The following is a 24,897-nucleotide window of genomic DNA, read 5'->3' as shown; positions in this document are numbered from 1 at the left end:
GCCCTCACTGTCACTTTGGATCATAAGGAATAACTCAACTGCCAAACGTGAAGTGCTGGCGAGATTAGTCAGCATATTCCTCAGCAGTTCGGGCTCCATTCCCGCAGAGTGAAAGGGAAGACAGAGCATGCAGTACAAAAACCGTTGAAAGATGGTGCCAAATGTGGACAGAAGCACAGGGATTGCTGGGATGCGAACCGATGGATCACGGGGTGTTGGGACAGGACCCAGAATGCCCCGCACCCCCCAACCCTTTCCCACAAGCCACAGCACCAGAATGGGAAAAGGTGCTCTGTGGGATAGCTGCCCATAATGCACAGCTCCCAATGCTGCTGCAAGTGCTGCAAATGTGGCCATTCCAGTGCGCTTATTCCTGTCAGTGTGAACAGACTGCAGCACTTTCCCTACTGTGCTCTCCAAAGGCGGGTTTAACTCAAAGCGCTCTACATCTGCAAGTGTAGCCATGCCCTTAGTTAAACCAAGGCGGCGTGTGGGACACTTATTTCAGTTTAGCGAAAGTTTATTTAATATCTGTTTTAAGTTAAATCAGAATGAACTACTCAGACTGAAATAAGAATATCAACATGGGGCTTTGCACCACATTAACTAAATCAGTTTAAAAACATTCTGAAGATAAATCAGTGCAACTTTCTCATGGTAGATAAGGTCATACTTCTCGAAGGTCAAAGATACTTTAAGTTTCCAAAAAAGTAATTACACTTACCATTACTTTTTGATATGTTTAATGAGCAATTTCAACTTTTTTAAAAACAGGTCATCTCACTGGTAGTCTTTTCACTACCCTGAGCACAGATTGAGGTAAACCAAAATTGTAAACATTTATAATTCTTAATGTAATAAAGCAGTGATACCACCAGCTGCCTCAAAGTACAGCGTGAATAGAGGCCAGGTCTGCAGAAACAGACTTTCTTTACATGCTGCTTCAGCGGGCTACTCTGGTCTTTGTTCTAAAGCCCTTTTATTTCAGAAGGCCATCGTTCTGCATTACCAAACTGATCCCCAGTATAACTGCATAGGCCACTTTCATTGTGTAACATGTATATTACACTTAATCAAAATCTCCAAGTCTTCTTGGCTTTCATTCTTGCTAATTAGATATGAAAGAAATCTTGTCTATTGGGCTGCTGGTATATGAATACTAATATGCTGATGACATTCATATACTGCTCTGCTCATCTACATGCACTCTCTTGTCCACTTAAAGCATTTGATAATGCTAAATTGTATCAGTACCTTCACAAATGTGATTAAGTGGTACTAGAGAGACAAAGCGTGTGAGCGAATATCTTTTATTAAACCAATTTTTGTGAGTAAGAGACAAGCTTTTGAGCTTACACAGAGCTCTTCTTCAGGTGGTACTGTCATGCAAATAAGACTCAATTCTGCAATTTCCTGTACACTATTTGTACAGCCTGTTGTATGGGAATGCAAGATTCTCACAAAAGAGCACCTGTTAGAAAGAGACAGCGTACACAAATTCCAGGGTTAGACTTTTAGGTAGGTTCTGCCCCCTCGTAAGAAAGCTAAACAGATTGCTCATTTTAGGTAATTGTTTCAGCTATGGATTTGATCAGTAGGGCATAGGAGTGGTTACTATCAGATTCTTCAGTGATCTCCATTCAGTTTCTTGTGGGTAGGCCACATGCCAATTGCCACTCTTGTTAATAACCTACAAAAAGTCATTTCAAGGTACCATGAACTTTCCTCCTGCTCATTCAGGAGAGGAAATCATCTTTATAAAATATTTCATTTTCCTTAACAGTGCTTTTATTTACCAATTTTGTCCCCTCAGAGAACCAAGTATAGAAGTCTGATGAAATGATAGTTTGTGTTATTAACCAGTCTTGCCACTTAAGTATTCTGGACAATGTTGCAGGACAATTCCAGTTGTATATCATTAGTTTTCTAGTGTCCATAGTTTACCTTAATCTAAAATACTAATAAGCAGGGTGGATAAAAATCAATGTTTTTTTTTAAATTTAAAAAAAAAAAAGATTTTTTAATTTAAATCAGATTTTTTTGATAAAATGCTTTTTGAGGAAAAAACCTATCTAGCAATATTTGAGCTATAATGTATCTCATCATGGAATAGGGATTATAAATTCTAATTCTATAGTATGACACAATATATCCATGTAATGTTTTTAAGAAAAGGTTTGTAAATGAGCTTCAATAGTTCATGGATTAGGGACCCAATTTTATGGGATTCCAGGGGCTTCTGTATAGATTGTATTTAGGTTAATCTTTCTATCTACCAAATGGGACTCAGTGCTCAGTCTAGAAGATACCATCAGAGATGCTTAGTTTTGCAGTTCTGAAACTGGATTTGTGTCTCCAGAGATAACATGTTTTTTAACAGCAAAAATGTTTTAAAATATATAGAGGTGAGAAATAACAGACCTCAACTCTATTGTCCCTCTGCAAATTTATGTACACAATCAATCCCTTACCTCTCTCTAAAAATGCAAAATTTCAAAGAGTTCAATGAATAGAAGATTGTTGGGGCAGAATAGATCTGGACAAGGAGAAGAAGTCGGGGGATAAAACGTGAGAAGGGAGGGACAGGCAGTAGAAACAAAAGTGAAACCGTTTGAGCAGCATGTTCCAGGAGTCTTGAGGTCTTTCTGAGTGTAGCCTTCATTGATTTGAGATCTAGCATACCGTTCTCTCACTAGAAGGGAAAACCTATAATAGCAGCAGGCCGTAAAAGAGAGTTTGGGAATAAGAACCATTCAGGAAATTTGTTTGCTGATGTTTTAGAGAAAGTCTCACCAGTGAACTAGTGGAAGTCACTTAAGCATTTGGATTCAGAGACTGTTGAAGTCTCACTTTTAACAGCAGTTGCTTCTTCTACCAGTATAGAAAGAATATTTTCTTCCTTTGGACTAATTCATTCCAAATTGAGAAATCGGTTGGGACCCGAAAAAGCAGGAAAGCTCTTTTTTTCTTTTCCAGACTATGAACAGGAAAATGAAGGTGAAGGTGACTGAGTTAGCTGCAGAAGCCAATATTTTAAGTTTCTTATGTTGACTTAGCTGACAGTCCATTTAATTTGTTTGTTTTTTTTAATATTTCATTTAACTATTTTAGTTAAACAAAAACAAACCCGATTTAAAAAAACTTGAATGTTTAAATTCAAAAATTCACATGCTTGTTTTGTTAAAATTCTGTGCTTGCTGTTGAATACATAATATTGTTGTTTTAGTTAAATAAAACAAATTAAAAGGTCTGTCTGGTGATGTTCTCCTCCTAATACAGGATGGCAAGAAAATCCTCCAAATATTGATTAACCTGTTGGAGATAGTTCACCTCCCAATGACTTCATAGATATCTTCAATTACCTTTGGTAAATGAAATAACCAAACAATCATTCATTTTCTGATATAGCTGTAAAACTAGTCTAAAAAGTTTTCAAAATAAATCACTTAAAAATGTATAGTGTGTACCTCCTAAAAATGAAACCTACATCTCTCTCTAGGTTATAACAACCAACACGAATGCACTTTTATGTAGAAATCCATGATTCAATTGAGTCTTCCTGCCTAGTGATTTAAATAGATTTGATTTAAATCATATCCACCCTGCTGATAAGCTCTTTCACACATACCATGTCTGACAAAAAATAAGAACTTAAAAATTAACAGATCAACTGCAAACTGAATTGTTGGTCATGAAGTAGGACACTTCACTAGCTTGGACTACTTCAAAAAAATGTGTTCTTGCCATGTTTATTCATTTTGGGCTACCATAATTACTCCAAACAGGATTCTCATTCAAGTGAATTATCTTGAACTCATCAAGTACAGTAATAAGGTTCAGAAACCAATTTCAGGTTAGGAGATTAGGAAGTAAACAGCAAGAGTAATTTTTTTTCCTACAACAAGAATGTATTGGTGAGGCCAATAAACCCTTAAAGAGTCAAGGAACAGTTATAAAGTGATTGAACTGTGGGAGTCAAGAGCAACTAGCTTGACACAATACAGTTAAAAACATCATCAAAAATTACCACTGCTAACACTTGGATTTTAAACTTAAAATTAAACGAACTTTTATTTGGAGCACCTATGAAAATTACAGCACTTTTACTCTTTTGCTGTTAAATCATGCCAAACTACAACTGACACTTATGCAGCACAGAACATTTCAAAATTATGTTAAGAAATACTCCAAAAGCAGTCTTCAACACCTCAAACAATTCTAGTTGGTATTTTCCCAAAATGTATAACATATACAAAACAGATTAAGCTGCGTGAACATGTTTAGTTAGACCAAATTCAATGTACTGAATAATTTGTATAAAGTTTCTTCCAGTACTATAAATGTGTCGAACCTATTACAATTGATTGATTGGGGAAACAGGTTCTCCTCCCCAACCCCAAAACATGGTCCTGATTTCTGCAACTGGCTACTAACAGATCCCTGTGCCCACATGGAGTGCCTATAAAGTCAGCAGTGCTCTGTGTGGGCATGCACAGGGGGTCTGCCCATGTCCAGCCACTTGAAGGATTAGGGCCCAACACTGTTAGTCTTAGAGGTTTTACAGCTACTGCCTTTGAATTGCCAAGTAGTTGTATGTAGTTAGAATATCCCAGGTGGCCACAGAAGAGTATTTTGCTTTATTTAATGTTTTTTTTAAAAAAAGCTTGAGGCCAAATAAATTAACAAGGAAATGAACACAAGAAATTAAGAACTGCATTGGTAAATCTAAAAATCACCATCACTTAAAAGTTAGAATCTCTCTGACCACTGTTTAGTTAAGTGCACCAACACAATTGTAGACATGTACCAGGTTAATAAAATTCATGCCATTATAGGAATTAGTTATTAGAAAAACTGAATTCAAGAGTTGCATTCTCTACTATAATCATGTTATATTTGTGAAACATCTGTCCTCATCTAATCAGTTTAAAAAAAAAAATTAAGAGGGAAGAGTCTATAGCCTGGGTAATGTTATGAACTACAGAAGCAGTAGGTCAATAAATTTGGAAGATATTAACAAAAAAATCCAGTTGTTATCCACTAAACCAGCAGCCCAACATTAAAATATTTATATATAAAAAATGTGGTGAATTGGGCATGCTCAATTCAACAAATTTTTTATCATCTGTTAGCATATTACACATCTCTGGTTATATGCTGCTCAAAAGAAAGGCAAAATAAGACCATGAGACAAGCCTGTTGTATTGTGAGTCAGATAAAACCAATACAAAACATGAGGTGATGAGGATGTACTGCTAACCTTACTTTTCAGTTTGTGCTTGAGATCACTAAGCAGTGCTCTATAACTTCATTTATTTGGGAAAGATATATGAAACCACACAATTTAAACACACTTGCAACTATCTCTGGAAGCCTATTTTCTAGTTGAACAGCAAATATTCTTCTGCAGTGTTTAACTGATAGCTGTACTACACTTAGTGAACACAAACTTGACATCTTATCCTGAAGTAAAGCAATAAGGTGGCTTTATGCACTTAAAACAAAAGAATATGGAGGCTTCTATTTGCTAATAGTCATATAAAAGCAGAACTTTAAAACTTAGTGTTAGCTAATAAGAGGTCTAAATAGTTTACTACAAATCAATACCACCCTGTAAATACCCACTTTATTAACAAAACAAGTGCCAAATCTCATTACAGGGTCCAAAATATCTGAGAAATATTACCAATTGTTACCTTTATGTCTAGACTTTGCAAGACTAATCATTCATTTTCAAATAAGCCTGACAATGTGCAAAAGTTCCCAACATCATGTGCTAGGAATAACAAGTGCTACTCAGACCAAGAGATTCTACTGAAATCTTAAGTCTAAAATAGATAGCGAAGTCAGTCTCATACTTTGGGCAGTCGGCAGTCACAGTGAAGATCCTGAACTCTTACAGTTTCTATGTAACTACTTTCTTCGCCGCCACAAGTTAGAACCTTTGCCCTCTTCTCAGTGATACTAGATAAAATATATTGCCATTAAAGACTTGGTTGCATCACCGCTTACAGTATCATCAAACGTACTAAATGTAATTTTGTTTAAATAGTCAGATAAATAATCCTCCTCTTGTTAACTGTACAATTCTCCTATTCATACAAGCATTATGTTCAGAAAGTGCTTCCTGTGAGAACTGCTTCAAATGAATGAATTAACCTTGCAAAAAAATCTAACTTTCCACAATATGCAATTTGTCGACCCTGCATTGTGCAGTCCCATATTTACAAAATACTTAAAAACTTTACATCTGTCTTTTACCATACAAAAAAGTGCAATTCTCTCACCCCATCTTGTGAGGCAACAACATTCTTCATAAATTCTACAGAATAGCAGCCTATGACAAGCAAATAAGGTGCTTAGCTTATGCCCAGGATCTAACTGTTTAAGTACCACCAGGCAGTACATTTTATATACTGGCAGATTCAGTTCCTATGCTACTGTCGCAGTGGTGCTCCAGCCAGGTTTGCAAGCTCAATAAGAGCCAGTGCACCATGCAGGCGTTCACGCTGCTCCTGAAGACGACGGCGGGCAGCTGAGGGAGCACTATTTTTTTCCTCATCATCCTCTTCATCAGACTGAAGATATTCCATGGGATCTTGCTGTTCCTGGTCAGCTTTCTGAGCTGTTTTGCTTTTCAGAGTAGGAGTGCGCTGTTCTCTTGTCTCCCAATACCTGTGAAGTCAAAGTTTTACATAGTTTATAAGCATCATCCAACTTGACCAACAAGTTTCATTGAAAGCTGACAAGAATCTTCCAAACCAGTATCTTAAAACACGATTGGATCATTCATTTCATTCCAGTTGCTAATTTCTCAGCCCCTATTTTGTGGTATTTAAACAAACAGAAAGCTTTCCACCTCAGGAAGATGATGCAGTATTCAGCTCCCTTTTCAACCCCCCCCCACCCCAATCCTTTTTATATGTTGTTCCCACACCTCCATCATAGATTCTAAGGCCTGGAAGGACCACTGTGATAATTTAGTCTGATCTCCTTAATAAACACAGACCAGAGAATTTCCCTGAAATAGTTCCTGTTTGAACTAGAGTATATCTTTTAGAAAACACTCAATCTTGATTTAAAAGTTGCTAGTGATGGAGGATCCACCACAACCCTATGTACACTGTTCCAAAGACAGGAAGATAGGGAGTATTGTTATTCACATTTTACAGATAGAAATTTTAATGTCTCAAACTAAGATTAAAAAAGACTAGAAGTCTGTGGCAGTCAGAAACTGAATTCAAATCTCAAGTCCCAGTCCACTACAAGACCACTCTCTCTCTCCCCCCCCAAAGAGTCAGTCAGCTCTTAATACACCTACCACCACCTTCCCTCATACATGCGTATTCAACACCATGAACACTGCAGCACCAAAGGAAAGCACTGTATTAACAGCTGCTGTAATAAGCAAAGAGCCACTCAAAGGGAGAATTGTATAGAGAAGGGAAAACAGATAAGGAAAAAATCAAAAATCCATCTCAATGAGAAAAAAAACAGAAGCAACTACCACTAGAGAAGTTAATTCTAACCTCTGGAATTTAAACAAATAGCACACTAGGGAACAGCTGAATCATTCAACCTGAAGAGAAAATGAAGAACAGAGGAAGTGTGTTGTATCATCTTCGGAGTACAATGCTTTTATACAGCATGCAGTAGCACATTCATCAAAATGAGACATCTGTGTAACCACGGAGGGAATATTAAGAACTTCCTGAGAAACTATGTCACAAGAAATGCCTAAAAGAAGAAGTCTGACTTGGGGTGGTTGTGCCAGTGAAAAGTCCGTATTTGATACTGATGACAATTTTAATTCTCTTATAGGCTCTATGGATACGCCCTTTGCTAGATTAAGTCTCTCGTGGCATAGGTGTGAAGGAATCGATACATTCGAGAACTGCCAAGGTGAATAAGACCCAGAGAAATAATAATGAGTCTTTAAAAATTGTTTCACATAAAGGTTGTATAAAAAGTATTATAATTCAACAGGAATTTAAAAATAGTCTGAGATGACAAAAAACACCATGAGTGTAAAAGTTTTTGGCTTCTACTGACATTTCAAACCTCAGTGCTCTCAGCATCTTAAACTGTGACCATCTAGAATTATTTATTAAGAGAACTTACTTTGCTAGCCACTCAGCAACAGCTTTATTGTCAGCGGTTTGTTTTTTACTCAGTCTGCCTGTGGGTTCTTCTCTCTTCAGTCTTGCATAGGGATGCTTGGGGCAATGACGGTTTGCATGTGTGAATCTGCTTAAACATCCTTAATAAAAAAGCAAGGACAATAATCAAGAAAAGCAGTTGTCCAACATGTAAGCCCAAAATTTAAGAAACTAAGTCATTATTAAATTAACTTTCTTCCTGCTCTAAAATCTGGATTCAATTCACCATAGAATGCCCCATAATCAAAAAATTAAGTAATTTTTTAAACAACCTGCTTATACTTTTAAGAACTTTGCTTTTAAACTGACAAATGTTTATGTGGTTGCACACAGATTTATTTCCCCCCCTTTTAAAAGATTATCTAAAATGGAGATCCAGGGCACATGTAGATGGTAGTACTAATATTACTGCCAAACTTGCCCATGCTCTAAATACTGCCAGTTATTTTCTGATGGCTTACCATTTTCTGAGCAGACAAAAGGCTTTTCTCCTGTGTGAAGACGTTGGTGTGTTTTGAGCTGCCCACTCTGAACAAAGGCTTTCCCACAATCTGGATAGTCACACAAATAAGGCCTTTCACCTAAAAAAAGTTGAGTAGAATTTTAAGAGTTATAAATTCAGAAAGTCTGGACACCATCTGGTGATGGTCCATGGCTCAGTGTTTCTGCTGAGGATCCCCTAAATCAATGATGAAAAAACAATTCCTTTGTGGAAAGATAATGGTAGCCCAGAAACTGTAAAAATCCACTTCCACGTGGAGATCAAATTGAAATTTAGTCAACTGAGTTAGTGTTTAAGTAGTCTTAGGTGCTACACTTGCCCTAATTCTCTTGACAGTTGTGATTTTACAATGATATTTTGCAATTTACACAGCCTTTCCCATGTTACTATGTAAAAAGACCCACACAAATGAGAAAAAGTGACAATATAAAGGAATAATAAACTGAGCTAACACAAAGTAAACAGCGACTACAGAAAAAAATATTCTCTAGTAACTTTCAGTTGCAACAATCTTAGGTGTTACTTATAACAGAGAAGTAATTTTCAAACAAAACAGAGATTTGAGTGTCCCTAACACAGCAGAAGTGATTATGTTGTGGTAAAATGTAGAAATCCTTGTGCATAAGCACAAATGTTTATATTATGGGGTGACTGATTTAATCTTTGTCTAGCAGGAGGAGGGCTTGGGGGGCTTGCAGAGGTACAGCCACTCCAAAATTTGGCTTAGCCCCTCCCCCCAGAACTGGGCACCTGGCCAGCAGCTGACAATCTCCAGCCACCCAGCTGCTGTCTTGACAGTCTCCCCTTCTTTGGGAAGCTGATTCATGGCTGGCAGGATGCTGTGGGAGCTTGCCCAATGTTAGAGGTGGCTGTGCCTGAGTAGATCTCCGCTGAGCTGGGGGGACAGGGAGCCTGTCTGTGCTGGTGCCTCTGGCTCAGGAGTGGGAGTTGCAGCTGCTGCACTGAACAATCGTTCAGGCTCTTGAGTGCTCAGCTTAAAGAGACAGTGCACTGACACACTCACAGGCACACAGTCTCTCATATACTCCCCCCAACACACACACACTATTATTATTTCTTGGTACTTTCTGTCAAAATGCACAATGCACATATATTCTCCGTAATTTCATTCTTTCAAAGTTCATTAAAGATTACAGTATTGTTAAATTAGTTTTTTGACTGGACTGTGCATTTCATAATTTTATTTCTCTTATGCTTAAATTTAATCCTTTGAGTAGTGAGTTCTAAAATACCTAACCTGCCCTGGCTGGAGTAATTATTACTTTTACCGTATTGTGCTTTGTCATTAATTATTTAAAATGGTACAATCAAATAGTGTCCTTCTAGAAAGCAAATTTAGCTTGTACTCACTTTAGCAGTACAAGTTTTAAAAAAATGAGCTGAACTCAACTTTAAACATTGTGCAGATGGTCACTTTTTTCAATTTTTATTTTTAATTATATTTATAACATAACTTAAAATGTGTACGAAAATAAATGCAGTTCCAAGTCTGATACTAATAGTAATGGAGTCTAATGTTAGTGAGTCACATACATGATTGTGATCAGTAAACATAAATGCCAAAATAATTAGAATAAATTCCTGTCCTTAATAAAAGGAAAAAAACAATCACGTTAAAAATTAAATATGTTTTTAGTGGAGTAAAAAAATAATTGATTAAAATAGAGTAAATAATGGCAGTAACACAGTAGGTCTTTAGAGAAAATAAGCAGATTTTATTTATCTCTACTATAGATGCGTACAAAGCATCTAACTTGTGTTTCTGATATCTGTCTTAAGGCTCCAAAATTTATACCTCAAGGTTTGGAATTATCTTGCTGTATTATCTCCTGATTTTTCTAAACTTAAAATATGGCTTTAATAGGGGCTTTTAAATATGTTTTTCTTTCTTTATATAGGAATTAGATACACTGCTCCTATCAGTTCATTTTTAAGTTATCTGCAAAAAAACACAACCCTGGAGTTTTCGGGTACTTAAGTAGCCCCTGGAATCACAGTAAAAGTCTGCCCCCCATCTGAAATGCCACCCCTGCTTCCTCCCTACATGGTTCACATCCCCAGTGTGGCTCCCTGCCACATGCCTGCTGCAGCTGCACATGCTCTGGCTTAGGCCGACAACGTTTCGGTTTGCAATCTGGCTTGGGCTCAGGAGCCACATAGACCCAGCATCCATTCTCTTTCCCACCCACTGCCTCTTCCCGTTGCTAAAGACTGAGCACAGAGCAGAAGGTGTCCAGGTAATGCCTTCTATAGCACCTGTGTGTTCAGTTCTCTCTTTCTTGCACTGAGGCCCCCTGCTCCAGATTGACTGCAGCGTGAGTTGTATTATGGCTCTGAGTCTCCAAATATCTTACTTTGCCATGTGCAAATGGCAGAATTTTAAAATGTAACACAGTACTTTCTCCAATTTAAAGTAATTAGCTATTAATATTATTTATCCAGTGATTTTTTTCCCCAGAAGTTTGCATTTGTTATTAGTTTATTGGCTTAATTATTTTTCCTATTGGTTTTCTGTAAATAAATGTTGCACAAGTGAGCTGCTACAGATGAAGTTTAAAACCAAATCAATCTGTTTATATTTTTATTCCCCTTCTGAGGATAGCAGATAAAAACACACATTTAAGTGCATATTGTTAAAAAATAAGCAAGCATGTGTGCCCACAGCATGTATAGTGCCCCCACCCTCTCAATTTTCATTCTAGCCAACCTCAGCCCTCCACTGGAAAGAGGCTGGAGCCGCCACTCTTGTCTAGTACATGAAGGACGGCACTTGGCTGAAGTTATGTTCAAAATCTGTAGCACTGTTCACAATTCCACCACTAGGTGATACTAAACAAATACTGTTTGGCCAAAAGAATACTGGCCAAAAGAAACAGGATTGCTAACATTTCAGAAATAAAGCTCTGATTACAATGGAAGTTAAGAGTCTAAATACCTTTGGGGATCTGGGCCTAAGTCCTTAGCCTATGGCCAAATCCTGAGGTCCATAAATGGAGCCAGTTCACCCTTGATCCATGCACAGAAATCCACAGATCCTACCCTTTCCAAGAGAAAATGGGGTTGTTGCCTCCACAACACTGTTAGCATTTCCTGGACTTGCACAGAAGCAAGAGCTTGATATGGATTTGGATGGAGAATCATAGTGACTTGTGAATGGGGTTGGCAATATGCTACTCATTATGGTGATGACCCTTGCCCTGCTTCAGATTTCACTGTGAAGGTTTAGGGGAAGCAATACTACAGCGTGAAGCTGTATTTCCTGCCTCTCCAAAGCCTCTGGCAGCTACTAAGCAGTCATATGCGACCCAACCAATGGTAGAATGTCTCCAAGAAGGCTTCTGTCCTTTACAGAGCCCTAATAGCTAGGGCTAGGAGGGGCAGTTCCAGGAAGGCTGCAAAAAGAACTTCAGATTTTCTTCTCTTCCCAGCTATTTGCTGCCTGCTGTCCACAGAAATGTGTTAAGACCTTCAGTTATACAGGCAAACTACCACTAAAGTCAATGGGAGTTTGCCTAAGAAAGGACATCAGGATTTAGAGGCAGAATATTAGGTCAGCTGAAGACAAATCTGCAAATAATAAATTGAGCTAATAATTTCTGCCTTCCTATTCTACAGGGAAATTTCAAAAGTAAATGAAATGGGCAAATAGTCTTTTCGTGAGATCTAACTGGCCAAATCTAGTACCGTAGTAAATCTATATAAGTCAATGGAGTATCATCACCAAGGATGTATCTGACCCAACGAGTTTTCCATTAAGACAATCTGAATCGGTTAGCACTTCAGGGATGGAAGTTTAACGTTACCGAGGAAAATGAAATACAAAGACATCTTGTGCGTGACCAAAAAAGAATAGAGAAACTGGCGTTTAATACTGGCAGACAGGCAGACTTGCCTTATTTGATCCAGAAAAATAAACCACAGGAGGCAAGTTATTTTGAAGGTATTATCAAGTATTGTGACATTTTATTGCAGAATACAATGTCATGTACATACGAAAAATCTGTTCAATTATGCTTAGTATAAGGGAACAATGAATCTCGCTTTTCAAAAGCAAGATGGGTCCAGTTTGTCAATGCATAATGTTTTAGCAAAGAATTAACCATTTTTCTGTAACACTCTTACATTATTTTTCCCCAGAAAGATGCAGTTAGGTGGTCAAAGGTCTGTGTTAAAATAGTCAGCAGTTTTTTCCCCCCTAACAGCCAAGAGCTGAGCAAAACGGAGCATCCAGATAAAGTTAAAAAAAAAAATCTGATCTCCCCTAATCTAAATGCATCTTAGCTACATAATTATTAAATAACTACTCCTAGGAAGAAATTTTATCCTTAAATTTAACCCAGAAACATATTACATCAAAATAATAAACACAAAAAGAAGGGGTGGTAATGAAGAAAATGAGAGAGGGCAAGGTCTATTTAAATCTAGTCAATTTTTTTTTTTAAAGCTCAAAATATAATACCTGGCCTAAAGCTCCCCTGACAATTTTTATGGATTTATTAACATTTTCATTCTCTGCACTCACCCTTCCATTGTTGTGTGAAAGACCCACACAAGAGGGAAACAGAGAAAAGAAAGTGAAAAGTACCATCATATATAGAGTAAAACCAAGAAAAAAAATCCTCCTTTTTTTCAGTTACTAAGTGTAACATGTAACTAAAGCAGAGGGAAACAATCTCTAAATGTTTCCTTTTATCGCAGCAATGCTGGTTGCTCTGCCACAATTACTACAGTATAAACACAAGCAGTTACACAAAGATAAATTTAAACAATGTCTTGACCACACTAACAGACCTCAGGGAAAAAAGTAGTCCATTCAATAACTAGACCAGAATACTAATTGTAAGAATGGAAGAACTTCCAAGCTAAAATCTTAACTACTTGATAAATATTTTTTCTATGCACAACATTACATTCCTTTCACTTACCAGTGTGAGTTCTTTTGTGTGCCTGTAAAGATTTCTCTCGTGGAAACACCCTGTTGCAGATGTTACAACGGATTCGGCTGGATGAATGCTCTCCTTCACTTATTAGATCTCGCACTGTGTCTGCTCTTGGTCGGCCACGTCTAATACCATCCTATCAAAAAACCCACACTATTAAGAAACTGTGCAGTTTGTTTAAAAAATATCAATATAGTACTTGCAGACAAATTATTCAGTCCAAGGGAACCTTTTCTAAACAGGAACTTTCTGTTTCTCGAAAGTATGTACCAACACATCAGGAAAATACAGTTGTTTAATAGCTTTTATTTTCCTCCATCGTAATTATTCAAACATTAAAAGAACCACATCAAGAGATTTAAATCCATAGCAACTATTCTTCCCTGAAAACAAGTTAATCACAAAGCTCCAGCTTAAATGTCATTTTTAAAGAACACAAGTAATTAGATACTAGAAACATGATGTCATTGCATAAACACAACAACAGCATTCAAGTTATATATACACACACACACACACGTAAGAGTGAAAGAGCTGGACCCAGGGATTACCTCGATTTAACATTAACTCTTGAACCAGTTTATTGTTTAAAAATAAGTATATCATGAAAGCACAACAAATACAAAGTCAGGGTATATCTGGCACTCTAAATTATTTTATGGTAGGAGTCACCAGATGGCCCTATTACATAGTTTAAAAAAAAAAAAATGTTCTCAGCATATGAGCTCTGTTCAATCTTCAAATAAACGTTACATTGTTCTTAATTTGGTGATGTAATTTCTTTTTGGGGTAGCCACTGCAAGCAGCAGCACAATTTGCTCTCTGCCTTAATCTCTTTAAAGAAAGAGAATTCTTGGTTTCCAGGGAGCAACTCTGTCCCAGGCATTGGTGTTTGGGCTTAGATTCCTGAAAAAGAGGATTGCCTTTGTGCTGCCACTGAATGCATCTGATGAAGTGAGCTGTAGCTCACGAAAGCTTATGCTCAAAAACTGGTTAGTCTCTAAGGTGCCACTAGTACTCCTTTTCTTTTTACGAATACAGACTAACACGTCTGCTACTCTGAAACCTGTGTGCTGCTTGAGTACTCTTGTTCAAGGATTGAGGAATACAGTGTAAATAAGAACATCACTGATTTCACCTCCCATGATAAAACCTACTTGCACAGCACTATCATCTTGGCAGAGGGAAGACTATTATACGATATTCTAGAATATTTTGGAAAGAGCCAAACTTTTTTTTTGTAACTTTTAAAATATGTTAGACTAAGTCACCTAGCTCATGGAGTGTCAGGATTGAGAGTCTCCTCCCGCTAAACTTCTCCCTTTCCCTACTACTGACACCATGAAGTTATAATTGAAAGTATAAAGGCCATTCCAACTTTGGATCAGTTAGACTGCGCATAACAGAACAAGAGGCAACATTTATCAGGACTGAACAGCTCTACTTGTGAAAAGGAAAGAGAACTACCACATCATGCATAGTCCTCTGTCAGCTAACAGATTGATTTGAGCACATTTTTAAACTTCAGGTCCAGAAAAGACATGGCAATAGCATTTGTATGAATGTAAGTAATACACAAGAAGTCTTGGAATGCATTGTTCTGAGACTTATACAACTCAGCTAAGTTGCTATTTACATTTTTATCACTAAAGGCAGCAAAGAGTCGCTGTAATCAAAGACTATGAATGGCTAGCCAACTACAAAAGCAGTTTCTCCTCCCTTGGTGTTCACACCTCAACTGCTAGAAGAGAGCCTTATCCTCCCTGATTGAACTAACCTCGTTATCCCTAGCCTGATTCTTGCTTGCATATTTATACCTGCCTCTGGAAATTTCCACTACATGCATCTGACAAAGGGGGTATTCACCCATGAAAGCTTATGCTCCAATGTGTCTGTTAGTCTATAAGGTGCCACAGGACTCTGCTGCTTTTACAGATCCAGACTAACACGGCTACCCCTCTGATTCTTATCACTAATATTTTTAGTAATGCCCTTTTTGGAGGGTTCCTATTTTAACACTGGGATATAAATGAAGTAAAAGATTGTTTTAGAGGGGCCTGAATCTTGAAAGAACTCAGCCAGCTAGCCAATGTGCAGAAGGATCGTGTATTTAAATATCTACATTTCCTCAACTGCAACCAGGAGTTTAGAGGAAGTTTGAACGACCAAATTACCTCCTCACACTCTACACCTTGGCTGGGGTTGCGGTAAAACAGAGATCATTACCTTCCATACAGATTCAGTTGTTACTAAGGCTGAGGGTGGGAAGTAAGAGCACAGCTGGACTCTCAGGGCCAGGCTGGCTTTGCTGGGTTGTCAGTTTGGAGAAGCATTTTTACTTGGAAGCTGAGCACGTGGTTTAGAATCGGCGAGACACAGCTGGCGTCTCACGGAGCATTTGTACAGAAGCACTGTGCGGGGTGGGGCTGCACTGCAGAGGCTGCAAAGGGCCACGAGTTGCGAACAGGTGAAATTCTACCACTGTAACGACCCCCATGCCCGAGAGTTTACTGAGAGGGGTGTCAAGTCACTGGGCCACGCTCCCCGCAGCTGGATCCCAGCCCCGACCTCCGCGTCCCAGACCCCGAATGCCCAGACTGCAGGCAGCCCCGCCCCCAGCAGAACCCTAGGCTTATAGGCTGACATACCGCACCGCGCCTGCGCACAAAAGTGGAGCCGGAGCGCTGTCGAGCCCTCCCCAGCCAGCATATGACACAGGCAAACGGCGAGCGAGCGTCTGGCGGGTATAATTTTGGCGCGCGAATGTGTCGTCACCGGCGCACGAGCTGCACCCGGAAGTGACTTCACTTTAAATCGGGGGTGGTGGCCACAGATTCACCCTTTAAACCGGACAGACGCCCGGCGCCCGCCCTCACCAATGCCCGCAAGCGCCCCGCGGCGGCAGCGCCTCCCCCATCCTATGGGCCCGGCGAGGGTTTAACCCCATCGTGCCCAGCTCCCTGGCATGCTCCCTTCGAACTCACCTTCAGGTGGCTGCCGCCGCCGCCGCTATCTGGGCTGCCCGCCTCCTCATCCTCCCCGCTGGAGGCTCTGACCACCCCCCCTCGAGGCTGCTGGACGGAGGAGGGAGCGGCGGCGCTACTGGGGCTGAGGGTCACGTTGTGCGCGTTTTCCCCCCAGCGCCAGGGATACACCATGAAGTCACTGAAGCCGGGGCTGGTGGGGACGGGCGGTGGGGGCGCCGGCTCCTCACCCCCCCGGGACGGTTTAATCGGGGTGGTTTTAATAACGGAGACCAGGACCCGCTTCGGGGAGTCCTGGCAGAAGATCACCGGGGGCGGCCTCTCCGCCATCGCGAGCCCCTCGCAGACAGCGGGGCGGGGAATCTCTGTGGCGGCTCAGGCCCGCTCTCCCGGGCGCCGAGATCTCACCCTACGGCCGCCTGTCACCGCCCGATCCGCCTCAGCCACTCATCGCCGGCCGGTCCTCTCCGGGTCTCCCCTTCCGCTCCGGCCGCGGACCTGCTGAGCCGCAGTGTCAGCGGCGGCCGCCGGCCATGGCAGCAGCCCGCGGAGAAGGGGCCACACCTGTGCTTCTCTCGTTTGCAGCGGCGTCGGCTCCCCAACCTGGCCTCGGTCACAACAGAGCCCGAGCCGCCGCCGCAACCCCTCCGAGCCTGCAGGCAGCCCGGCCCCTGCCGAGCCCAAGATTTTCCCGCGTTACATTTCGCGCCTGGGCGGAACCAATCACCGAATCCAGTTGATATATAATGGAGTGACAGCCAAGTTCAGGCAATCACCTGTGAGAAAATGGCCGGCCGCGCCCCCGGGGGCGGGATGTGGGGGGAGCTCGGTCACATCCAGGCCCCGCCATTGGCGGGAGAGCTCTCCGGCCAACAGAATTCGAAACTTCTTGGGATCGCGGGCCAGCGGCGGCAATGCTCCGCCCTGCACTAGGGGCGTCGCTCCGACGGAGCTGGTCGGATGCTGATTGGGCCGCTGAAGGAAGGAGGCGGGACCATCGTGGCGTTATGGTGGGCTATAAAGTGGCCGGGCGGGTTGCTGAGTTTGGCGGGCGCTGTTGTTGTCTTATTCTTTTGGCCAATCATGGAGGTAGAAGATAGCTTCCCGCGCGCTTTCACCATTTATGACGTCTCTTGCTGTGTCACCTGTTCATCTTAAAGGGGGTAGGCGGAGGTATTGCTGGGGCCTCTGGCGGCTCCTCCTTCTCCCTCCTCCGGGCACTGTTAAGCCAGCGACCGCACGCTCCAGGCTCCACCCCCGCCTCGCTCAGTGCCAGGTGCCGCTTGCTGCTGTGGGCGCAGCCCGGCTTTCCCGCGCTGGGCTACGCACCGCCTGGCCCGTGTGCCGCTGCAGGCGCCGGGACGTACCCGGCGCAGCGGTCGGCGGGCAGCCTTGCCACCGCCTGCATAGAGCCCCTGTGCTGCGGAGTGGCCGCGTCTGCTGATTTCGGGCACCTAGTGCCCCAGGCAGAGTGAGCAGCGCTCCCCGGGAGGAGACGTAACAAGGACAGCGGGCGCGCTCTTCATCTGCCGGTCTCTCGGCGCTGGGGGCCGTGGCTTGAAGAGGAGGCCCTGGCAGGCTGTGATGGCCAGGCCGGGACTGCTGTCCTTCTCCGCTCTGCCTAGATTGGAAGACTAAGTTTCCCAAGGGGATGTTTGTTATGTTGTGTTTGCCCCGAGACCTGGAGGGCGGATTTTACAACGCTGTTAGGGCTTCGTTTTAAACAAAATCAAACACTTTAACTAGATGAGTAAATAGTTACCATCGATATACTGGTTGCTGGTAACTGCTCAGTCGTTGTAGATGCTTCCAGGAAGAAGTGGGTGTGTGCTTTTGAAGTGGCAGAACCATAGTCCTATGAAAGCAGCATTATCAAAAGGGAAAAAAAAAATCTGCCTGTGCTTTGAAGACCCTGTGCTCTCAGCTTGAAAAGTCAAATATCTCACAACAGACAGAGATTGCATTTTAAAGTTACTCCTGTTGTTCATATTGCAATAGCATCTAAAGGCTCCAATCAGGATAATTTCCTACATACTACATATCTGGCATGTCAGATGCCCTGTCTTCATCAGTTTCAATTAACATGCGTTTTTTAAAGTTCTGCAAGTCAGTTTCAGAAACAAGAAACAAGCCCCTGTGATACTTGGGGGACAGTTTGCCCCCGGGATGTACAACTGTAGTTAGAGCATCCTAAATGATTCAGAACTCTTATTTGGTACTGAATCAGAAGTAACCTATAGCTGCAATGGAATTTTATTAGTATTTGATTTCCTTACACATTAACAGGTTTCAGAGTAGCAGCGGTGTTAGTCTGTATCCGCAAAAAGAAAAGGAGTACTTGTGGCACCTCAGACTAACAAATTTATTTGAGCATAAGCTGGATTCCGATGAAGTGAGCTGTAGCTCACGAAAGCTTATGCTCAAATAAATTTGTTAGTCTCCAAGGTGCCACAAGTACTCCTTTTCTTTTTACACATTAACAGTTTCATGTGCGCTAAAGTGAACATCGTTTGTAATCTGTATCAAGAAAATTATTTGCTGAGTGAGTTAACCTTTCTACCCTAATCAATGTACAGACAAATTTGTTCCATTCTGTGATGCTTAAAAGTTCTAGGCATGTAGCCAATTTCTTGCATTGTTATTTTGCAGAGTAATAGCTGTAGCGTTAGTTTCTTGATATTTGTCCATTGATATGTCTTCCCAGTAACAGCATATTGAAGGGTTCTAATCCAATTTGTTATTGATTCAGTTACTTATTCCATCTTCGCAATATGGAATAATCAGTAGATGTGTCCAAAATATGTTGTTTTGAATACAAGTTCTCCAGCATTGATTGAAGTACTTGGGATCTTTGTCTTTCACATATATAACACACACCTTGTATTCCAAAACATAAATTAGTAATAAAATTTCCATCTTTATAAGAGAACACATGATTCTGTATAACCAAAAAGATTCCCAAGTTTCATCTAATATGTAAATGGTAGCAATAAATTGTCTGAACATAGTGAAATTGCTTTTGGATAATTTAGCATTATGCCATTTGTAAAAAATGGTTGAACCGATCTAACCATTACCAACATATCTGAGCATCTGCTAGCATGGACACCTACATCCCAAAAGATTCTCATTGAAGTTAATACTACTCCACATGGATCCAGCAATCCACACTAGCAGATTGCATTACAGATCCAGGGCCTGTATCAGCTTTTACTTTATCCATTTGAAGTGTTTTGTTTTTTTTAAAAGGGTTCAAAACTGAGAAGCATGAAGACATAACCTGTGAAGCTTGTTCATCTTTAATATAGAATAAATACTACCTATCCAGCTTATAAAAAATCAGCATTAATATTAGAAAATGTTTTAACAAATGAAAAGATTTGGAAATAGATGCACCCGTATATTTGAATTTATCCAGTATGCACCTAAAAGGATAATTGCATTCTTTTTTTACTAATTGTCATAGGTCTGGTCAAACTCCCCCTTTTGGACACTCACCAGGCTGCTGTGTTTGGTTCACTTCCTACACACTGGACCCATATGCTTTTAAGCTCCCTTTGTCTGGGCAGGCTTCAGTCATCTCTTCCATTAGTCTTTCTGGCACACTCTCTCTATTTAGTACCCCTGCTGGATGTGGGAGCTCACAGCCCAGCTGACTTAGGGCCCTACGACCAGTGCTGACCCAATACATTCCAGTAGCTTAAGCACTCCCTTTCCCAGAGGCAGAGCTCCACTTTGTGGGCAAACTGATACAGTTTAAATCTTCAGGAACATGTGATAGCTAAAGCAAAAATATACAGACTGAAAAAGACATTCTAAACCAGTCATACTTTATGCAGCAAGAGCAAGAGATACACAGCTGTGTGGGAAAACAACAAAACCTGTACACAAATTCTTGCCACAGTGTCCTCCTCACTCCACGAGTCCCCTAGTCAGTGTCTGTTAAGGGGAGTCCAGAATTCTGCTGCACCCCATCTCCTCCTTCCTTCCTTCTGCTCAGTCTTGCCTTCTTGTTCTGGTCTCTTTTCACTTTCTGCTGCCCACAGTACTTCCCAGATATTGTATTAATTCTGTCTTCCTCTTAAAGAAGTTTCATACAATGTCACACTAATACATAATTGCATTTTTAATACACTGGAGTTCTAAAAATACTTAATTCAATAATGTTTAACTTAATTTAAGAAGGTTTGTTCAGGATATTGCCATATCTGTCACAGGTTTCAGAGTAGCAGCCGTGTTAGTCTGTATATGCAAAAAGAAAAGGAGTACTTGTGGCACCTTAGAGACTAACCAATTTATTTGAGCATAAGCTTTCGTGAGCTACAGCTCACTTCATCGGATGCATTTGATGAAGTGAGCTGTAGCTCACGAAAGCTTATGCTCAAATAAATTGGTTAGTCTCTAAGGTGCCACAAGTACTCCATATCTGTCACAGTTACCCAACAAAAAAGTTATAGTACTAGTGCCATTTTCCTTAAGCTCTGCCAACATCCCTCACTGCTGGCCCATTTGCACTCTTCCTTCAACTAGTACAGTGAGTCTCAAATTGCTTTTGCAGCGCAAAGAGGACTTATGTATCACTTGCCAACGAGACAGCACCCAAGTGGAAATTACTGTGAGCAGTAAAAAAAAAAAAAATCTCTTAAACATGCAGAATGTGAGCCATGTTTAGGAATGTAAGGATGATGAGTGCAAGGGGGAGAACAAGGTTTTCAGACAGGCTATAGGCAGCAGGCTAGATGTACTAGAGCCCTGCGTGGGACTGGGATCCTATGGGTCCCACACAACCCGCTGCAATAACAGCAGGAGTGAGATTAAAGAATAGTCCCATGCAGGGATCTAAAATGCACCACAGAAGTACTAACAGTACAGTAACTAGCTTTCTCTCTGATTTTGAATATAACTACACTGAATTTCTACATGAGAGCTTTGCCATCAACTTCATGGGATACAAGTTTTCATTGCTGATGTGGTGCTATGCCATCTCTATTAATTTTATAATATTTGATAATTACTACTAAGATTATTTCTAGTATTTTTTATTTAAAAGGGACTCTGAACCAAAAACCCCACATTCAAAGAACCCTAAGAGGTGGTGAAGCTCAGCATCAGATCTGAGATTTGTGGGAGGTCACTTTTCTAAAACAGAATGACTCAGAAAGTCAGATCCAAACAAAGCCAAATTTTAGAGAAATTTTCAGATCCACTGGGCCCATCTCTAATTGTATTCCTTGTTGGTGATTTTATTAGGAGAATAAAACATGCAACATGTGTACTAAAACATTTTCATGACTACTTATATGATTTGTGCACTCAATCCTTGTAAATGCAGGTGAGGGCAGCCAGTATGCTGGTCTGAGAAAGCTTGGATGCCCAGTGGTGCTCTGCTGCATTGGCTTCCTCATGGTGAGGTTTAGATGCTTTCTTCTCTAATCTGTTTTATTAGCACCACAGGACAGAATGTACTAGTACTTGCCCAAGTTTTAAGAAAATAAAATTACATTTATAGTGAATTGTGCAAACTTTAATAATATGATTATTCCTCTTTTTTCATATATGCTTTGATTTGCAGTGAAATAGTTAACAACATTGACATTTAAATTTTCATTATTGGGCATTTGAGTCAATACCCCATTAGAGCTATTCTTTCATGCTATCAGCAGATGCAGGCAGACAGTGAACACTGCACTGATTTGTCCTCAGATTACGTTTTTTCATCGTTTTCTTTGAAAACATAAGGGCAGGAGATTTATGGTTTATCTATATGGGGAGGTTACTCTGGAATAAGGTAGGGGAACTAAAAGTGCAATAGGTATTCCAGAATAGCTCCCCTGTAGACACTCTTATTCCAGAAAAAGTTTTTTTTTTCCCGGGTTTATCTTAATTCACATCCAGTAGCTAGTCTGGTTAATTTCTCCATGTAGACAATCCCTTAAAGAAAGCAATTCTGAGATGTCAGTCTAAAAACTAGGTCGCCAATCTGGCATTACCTAGCCCAAGTCAAGCCCTCTGTGTTCCTCACAAGACAGATGGAGAAAACACTATTTTGGTCAACCTCCGAGGATATTCATCAGGAATCCCTATTTCTTCCTTTTAACCTCTAATTTCAGCCCTTCAGTTTTATGGTCAATTTAACTTGACTGTGTAAAGATATCCAGAAGACTTCAACCAGAAGCCTTTAGACTTTCTAGAAACAACTTTTAGGCATTCTTTTTTTTTTCTTTGCTTCCCCCAACCATCCTCTAACCAAAACAACTGATTTCTTGAGTAATAATAGCATTATTTTCTCATTTATTGCGTCTGCACATTTGCCAGCTTGCTGGGATTGTTGTGTAAAGAAAAACTAATCAAGTAATGTATTACAAATGCCTGTGCTTTACACTCTGCTACATTTGCTGGCACCATAATCTTTAATACGTATAAGTGAAAAGGAATAGTAAATGTTTTACAGCCAAATTCAGCCATAGCCTGATTGGACAGAACTCCATTGACTTCAATTAATGTGTACTATTTCATTAGTTAATGTGAAAGGGTGCCCTGGAGTCTTCTGTTTTGACCTTTGCAGAGGTAACACCCCCCCTTTACCTATGGCATCTTACAGGAATAATTTTTTAAATTAAAGCTAATATTAAAATTATCTAATACAAAGGTTAAGGAAAGAGTTTCTATGCAACTGGGTATAACATACTACACGATGAGCAGCATCAACCTTCTACCAGTTTAGTACCAGACTAATTATTATTACTGAGGGTACGTTTGCAGTACAAGCAGGGCCAGGTTTACACCTTATGCCCGCTTAGGCACGGCATCTTCAGCACCCCCTTTGCCTACAGCTGACCTTTGTGTTTTCCATAATAATTGAAACTTTTAACCCATTTTTAACTTCTAGGTGCCCCTAGGCACGTGCGTGCTGTGACTAATTGGAAATCCGGCCCTGAATACAATAACAGCGTTAGTGGCCCAGCTGTGGTGCTCCGCTCTAATACAGACCCTTACTTCAGAGATGAATGGATTTTCTGTTGCAGTAGTATAACCACCCCCTCCAGAGGTGGTAGTAGGTGGAGGCAAGAATTCTTCATTGCACCTAGCTCCATTTACATGGGGGCTAGGTTGACCTAACTATGGTGCCTTAGTTTTTTACAGCCCTGAGAGACGCGGCTAGATTGACCTAGATCAGAGGTGGGCAAACTATGGCGGCCCGTGGGACTGTGCTGCCCGGCCCTTGAGCTCCCCGGCGGGGAGGCTAGCCCCCAGCCTCTTCCCTGCTGTCTCCCCTCCCCCACAGCCATGCCGCAGTGTGGGCAGCGCTCTGGGCGGTGGGGCTGCGCGCTGTTGCAGGGCAGCACAGCAGCATGTCTGATTCTGGCTGAGCGGTGCGGCTGCCAGACATGCTGCTCTGAGTGGCATGGTAAGGGGGCTGGGGGCCTGGGGCTCCCAGGGGCAGTCAGGGGACAGGGACCATTGGATAGGAGTGGGAGTCCCGGGGAGCGGTTGGATGGGGCAGAGGTTCTGGGGGGGTCAGGGGACGGGAAACAGGCAGAGTTGGATGGGGGTAGGAGTCCTGGGGGGCCTATCGGGGGTGGAGGTGTGGATAGGGGTAGGGGCAGTCAGGGGACAGGGATCGGGGGGTTGGATGGGGGGAGTCCTGGGGGGCGGTTAGGGGCAGGGGGTCCCAGGAGGGGACGGTCAGGGGACAAGGAGTGGGGGGGTTGGATGGCTCGGGGGTTCAGAGAGGGGCAGTCAGGGGGTGGGAAGTGGGAGGGGTCGGATAGGGGTCAGGGCCAGGTTGTTTGGAGAGGCACAGCCTTCCCTACCCAGCCCTCCATACAGTTTTGCAACCCCAATGTGGCCCTCGGGCCAAAAAGTTTGTTCCCCCCCGCCCCTCGGTTTTAGGTGTACACCATGCCTTAAGAGATGGGGCCACTGAAAGCCACTCCATGCCATGCACCCCCCCAACCACACTCTGGCTGTGCTCAGACCAGTCCCTGCCTGTCCAGCCCCAGCCCCTTCCGGGCCACAATTGCTCATGAATAATTAAAAACGTCATAAATAATTAATAAGACGATTTTCCACGGGGGCGGGGGTAAAATGGTTAAATGGAGCCGCTGAGGAGAAACTACCTGCAGCGACGACATAGTCGCTAGACTTCATTGGTCGGTGGCGTGTGATTGACTGGCGAGCATCCTACGGATTTGATTGGCTTCCACGGCACGCAGCAGGTTGGACCAAATGTGTTGATTGGTTGCTAGAGCTTGCCGTGGCTGGTATTGGTTGCCTGAGCTCGGAGGGGG

General features: G+C 41.6%; 1 protein-coding gene across 1 annotated transcript; it reads right to left on the bottom strand.

The window, feature by feature from the left end:
- Positions 1–4,044: 4,044 nt before the first annotated feature.
- Positions 4,045–17,284, bottom strand: ZNF367 (zinc finger protein 367). Its single transcript, XM_037901712.2, has 5 exons — positions 16,607–17,284; positions 13,608–13,758; positions 8,621–8,740; positions 8,122–8,260; positions 4,045–6,675 (listed from the first exon to the last, which is right to left on the bottom strand). The coding sequence occupies exons 1-5, from the start codon at positions 16,934–16,936 to the stop codon at positions 6,438–6,440; spliced, it is 978 nt and encodes a 325-aa protein (XP_037757640.1). The 5' UTR covers positions 16,937–17,284; the 3' UTR covers positions 4,045–6,437.
- Between the last annotated feature and the right edge of the window lie 7,613 nt (positions 17,285–24,897).

This window comes from Chelonia mydas, chromosome 5 (genome assembly GCF_015237465.2).
Source record: "Chelonia mydas isolate rCheMyd1 chromosome 5, rCheMyd1.pri.v2, whole genome shotgun sequence".
Taxonomy (NCBI): Eukaryota; Metazoa; Chordata; order Testudines; family Cheloniidae; genus Chelonia; species Chelonia mydas.
The sequence above is the reverse complement of the archived record's forward strand: the minus strand, read 5'-3'. Positions and strand labels throughout refer to the sequence as shown.

Coding starts and splice junctions, on each gene's coding strand:
- ZNF367 (XM_037901712.2), bottom strand. CDS start 16,936: ATGGCGGAGAGGCCGCCCCCGGTGATCTTCTGCCAGGACTCCCCGAAG. Junction 8,741..13,607: donor ACACAAAAGAACTCACACTG/GTAAGTGAAAGG, acceptor AACTTTTTTTAG/GTGAAAGGCCTTATTTGTGT. Junction 8,261..8,620: donor TTTTGTCTGCTCAGAAAATG/GTAAGCCATCAG, acceptor TTTTTTATTAAG/GATGTTTAAGCAGATTCACA.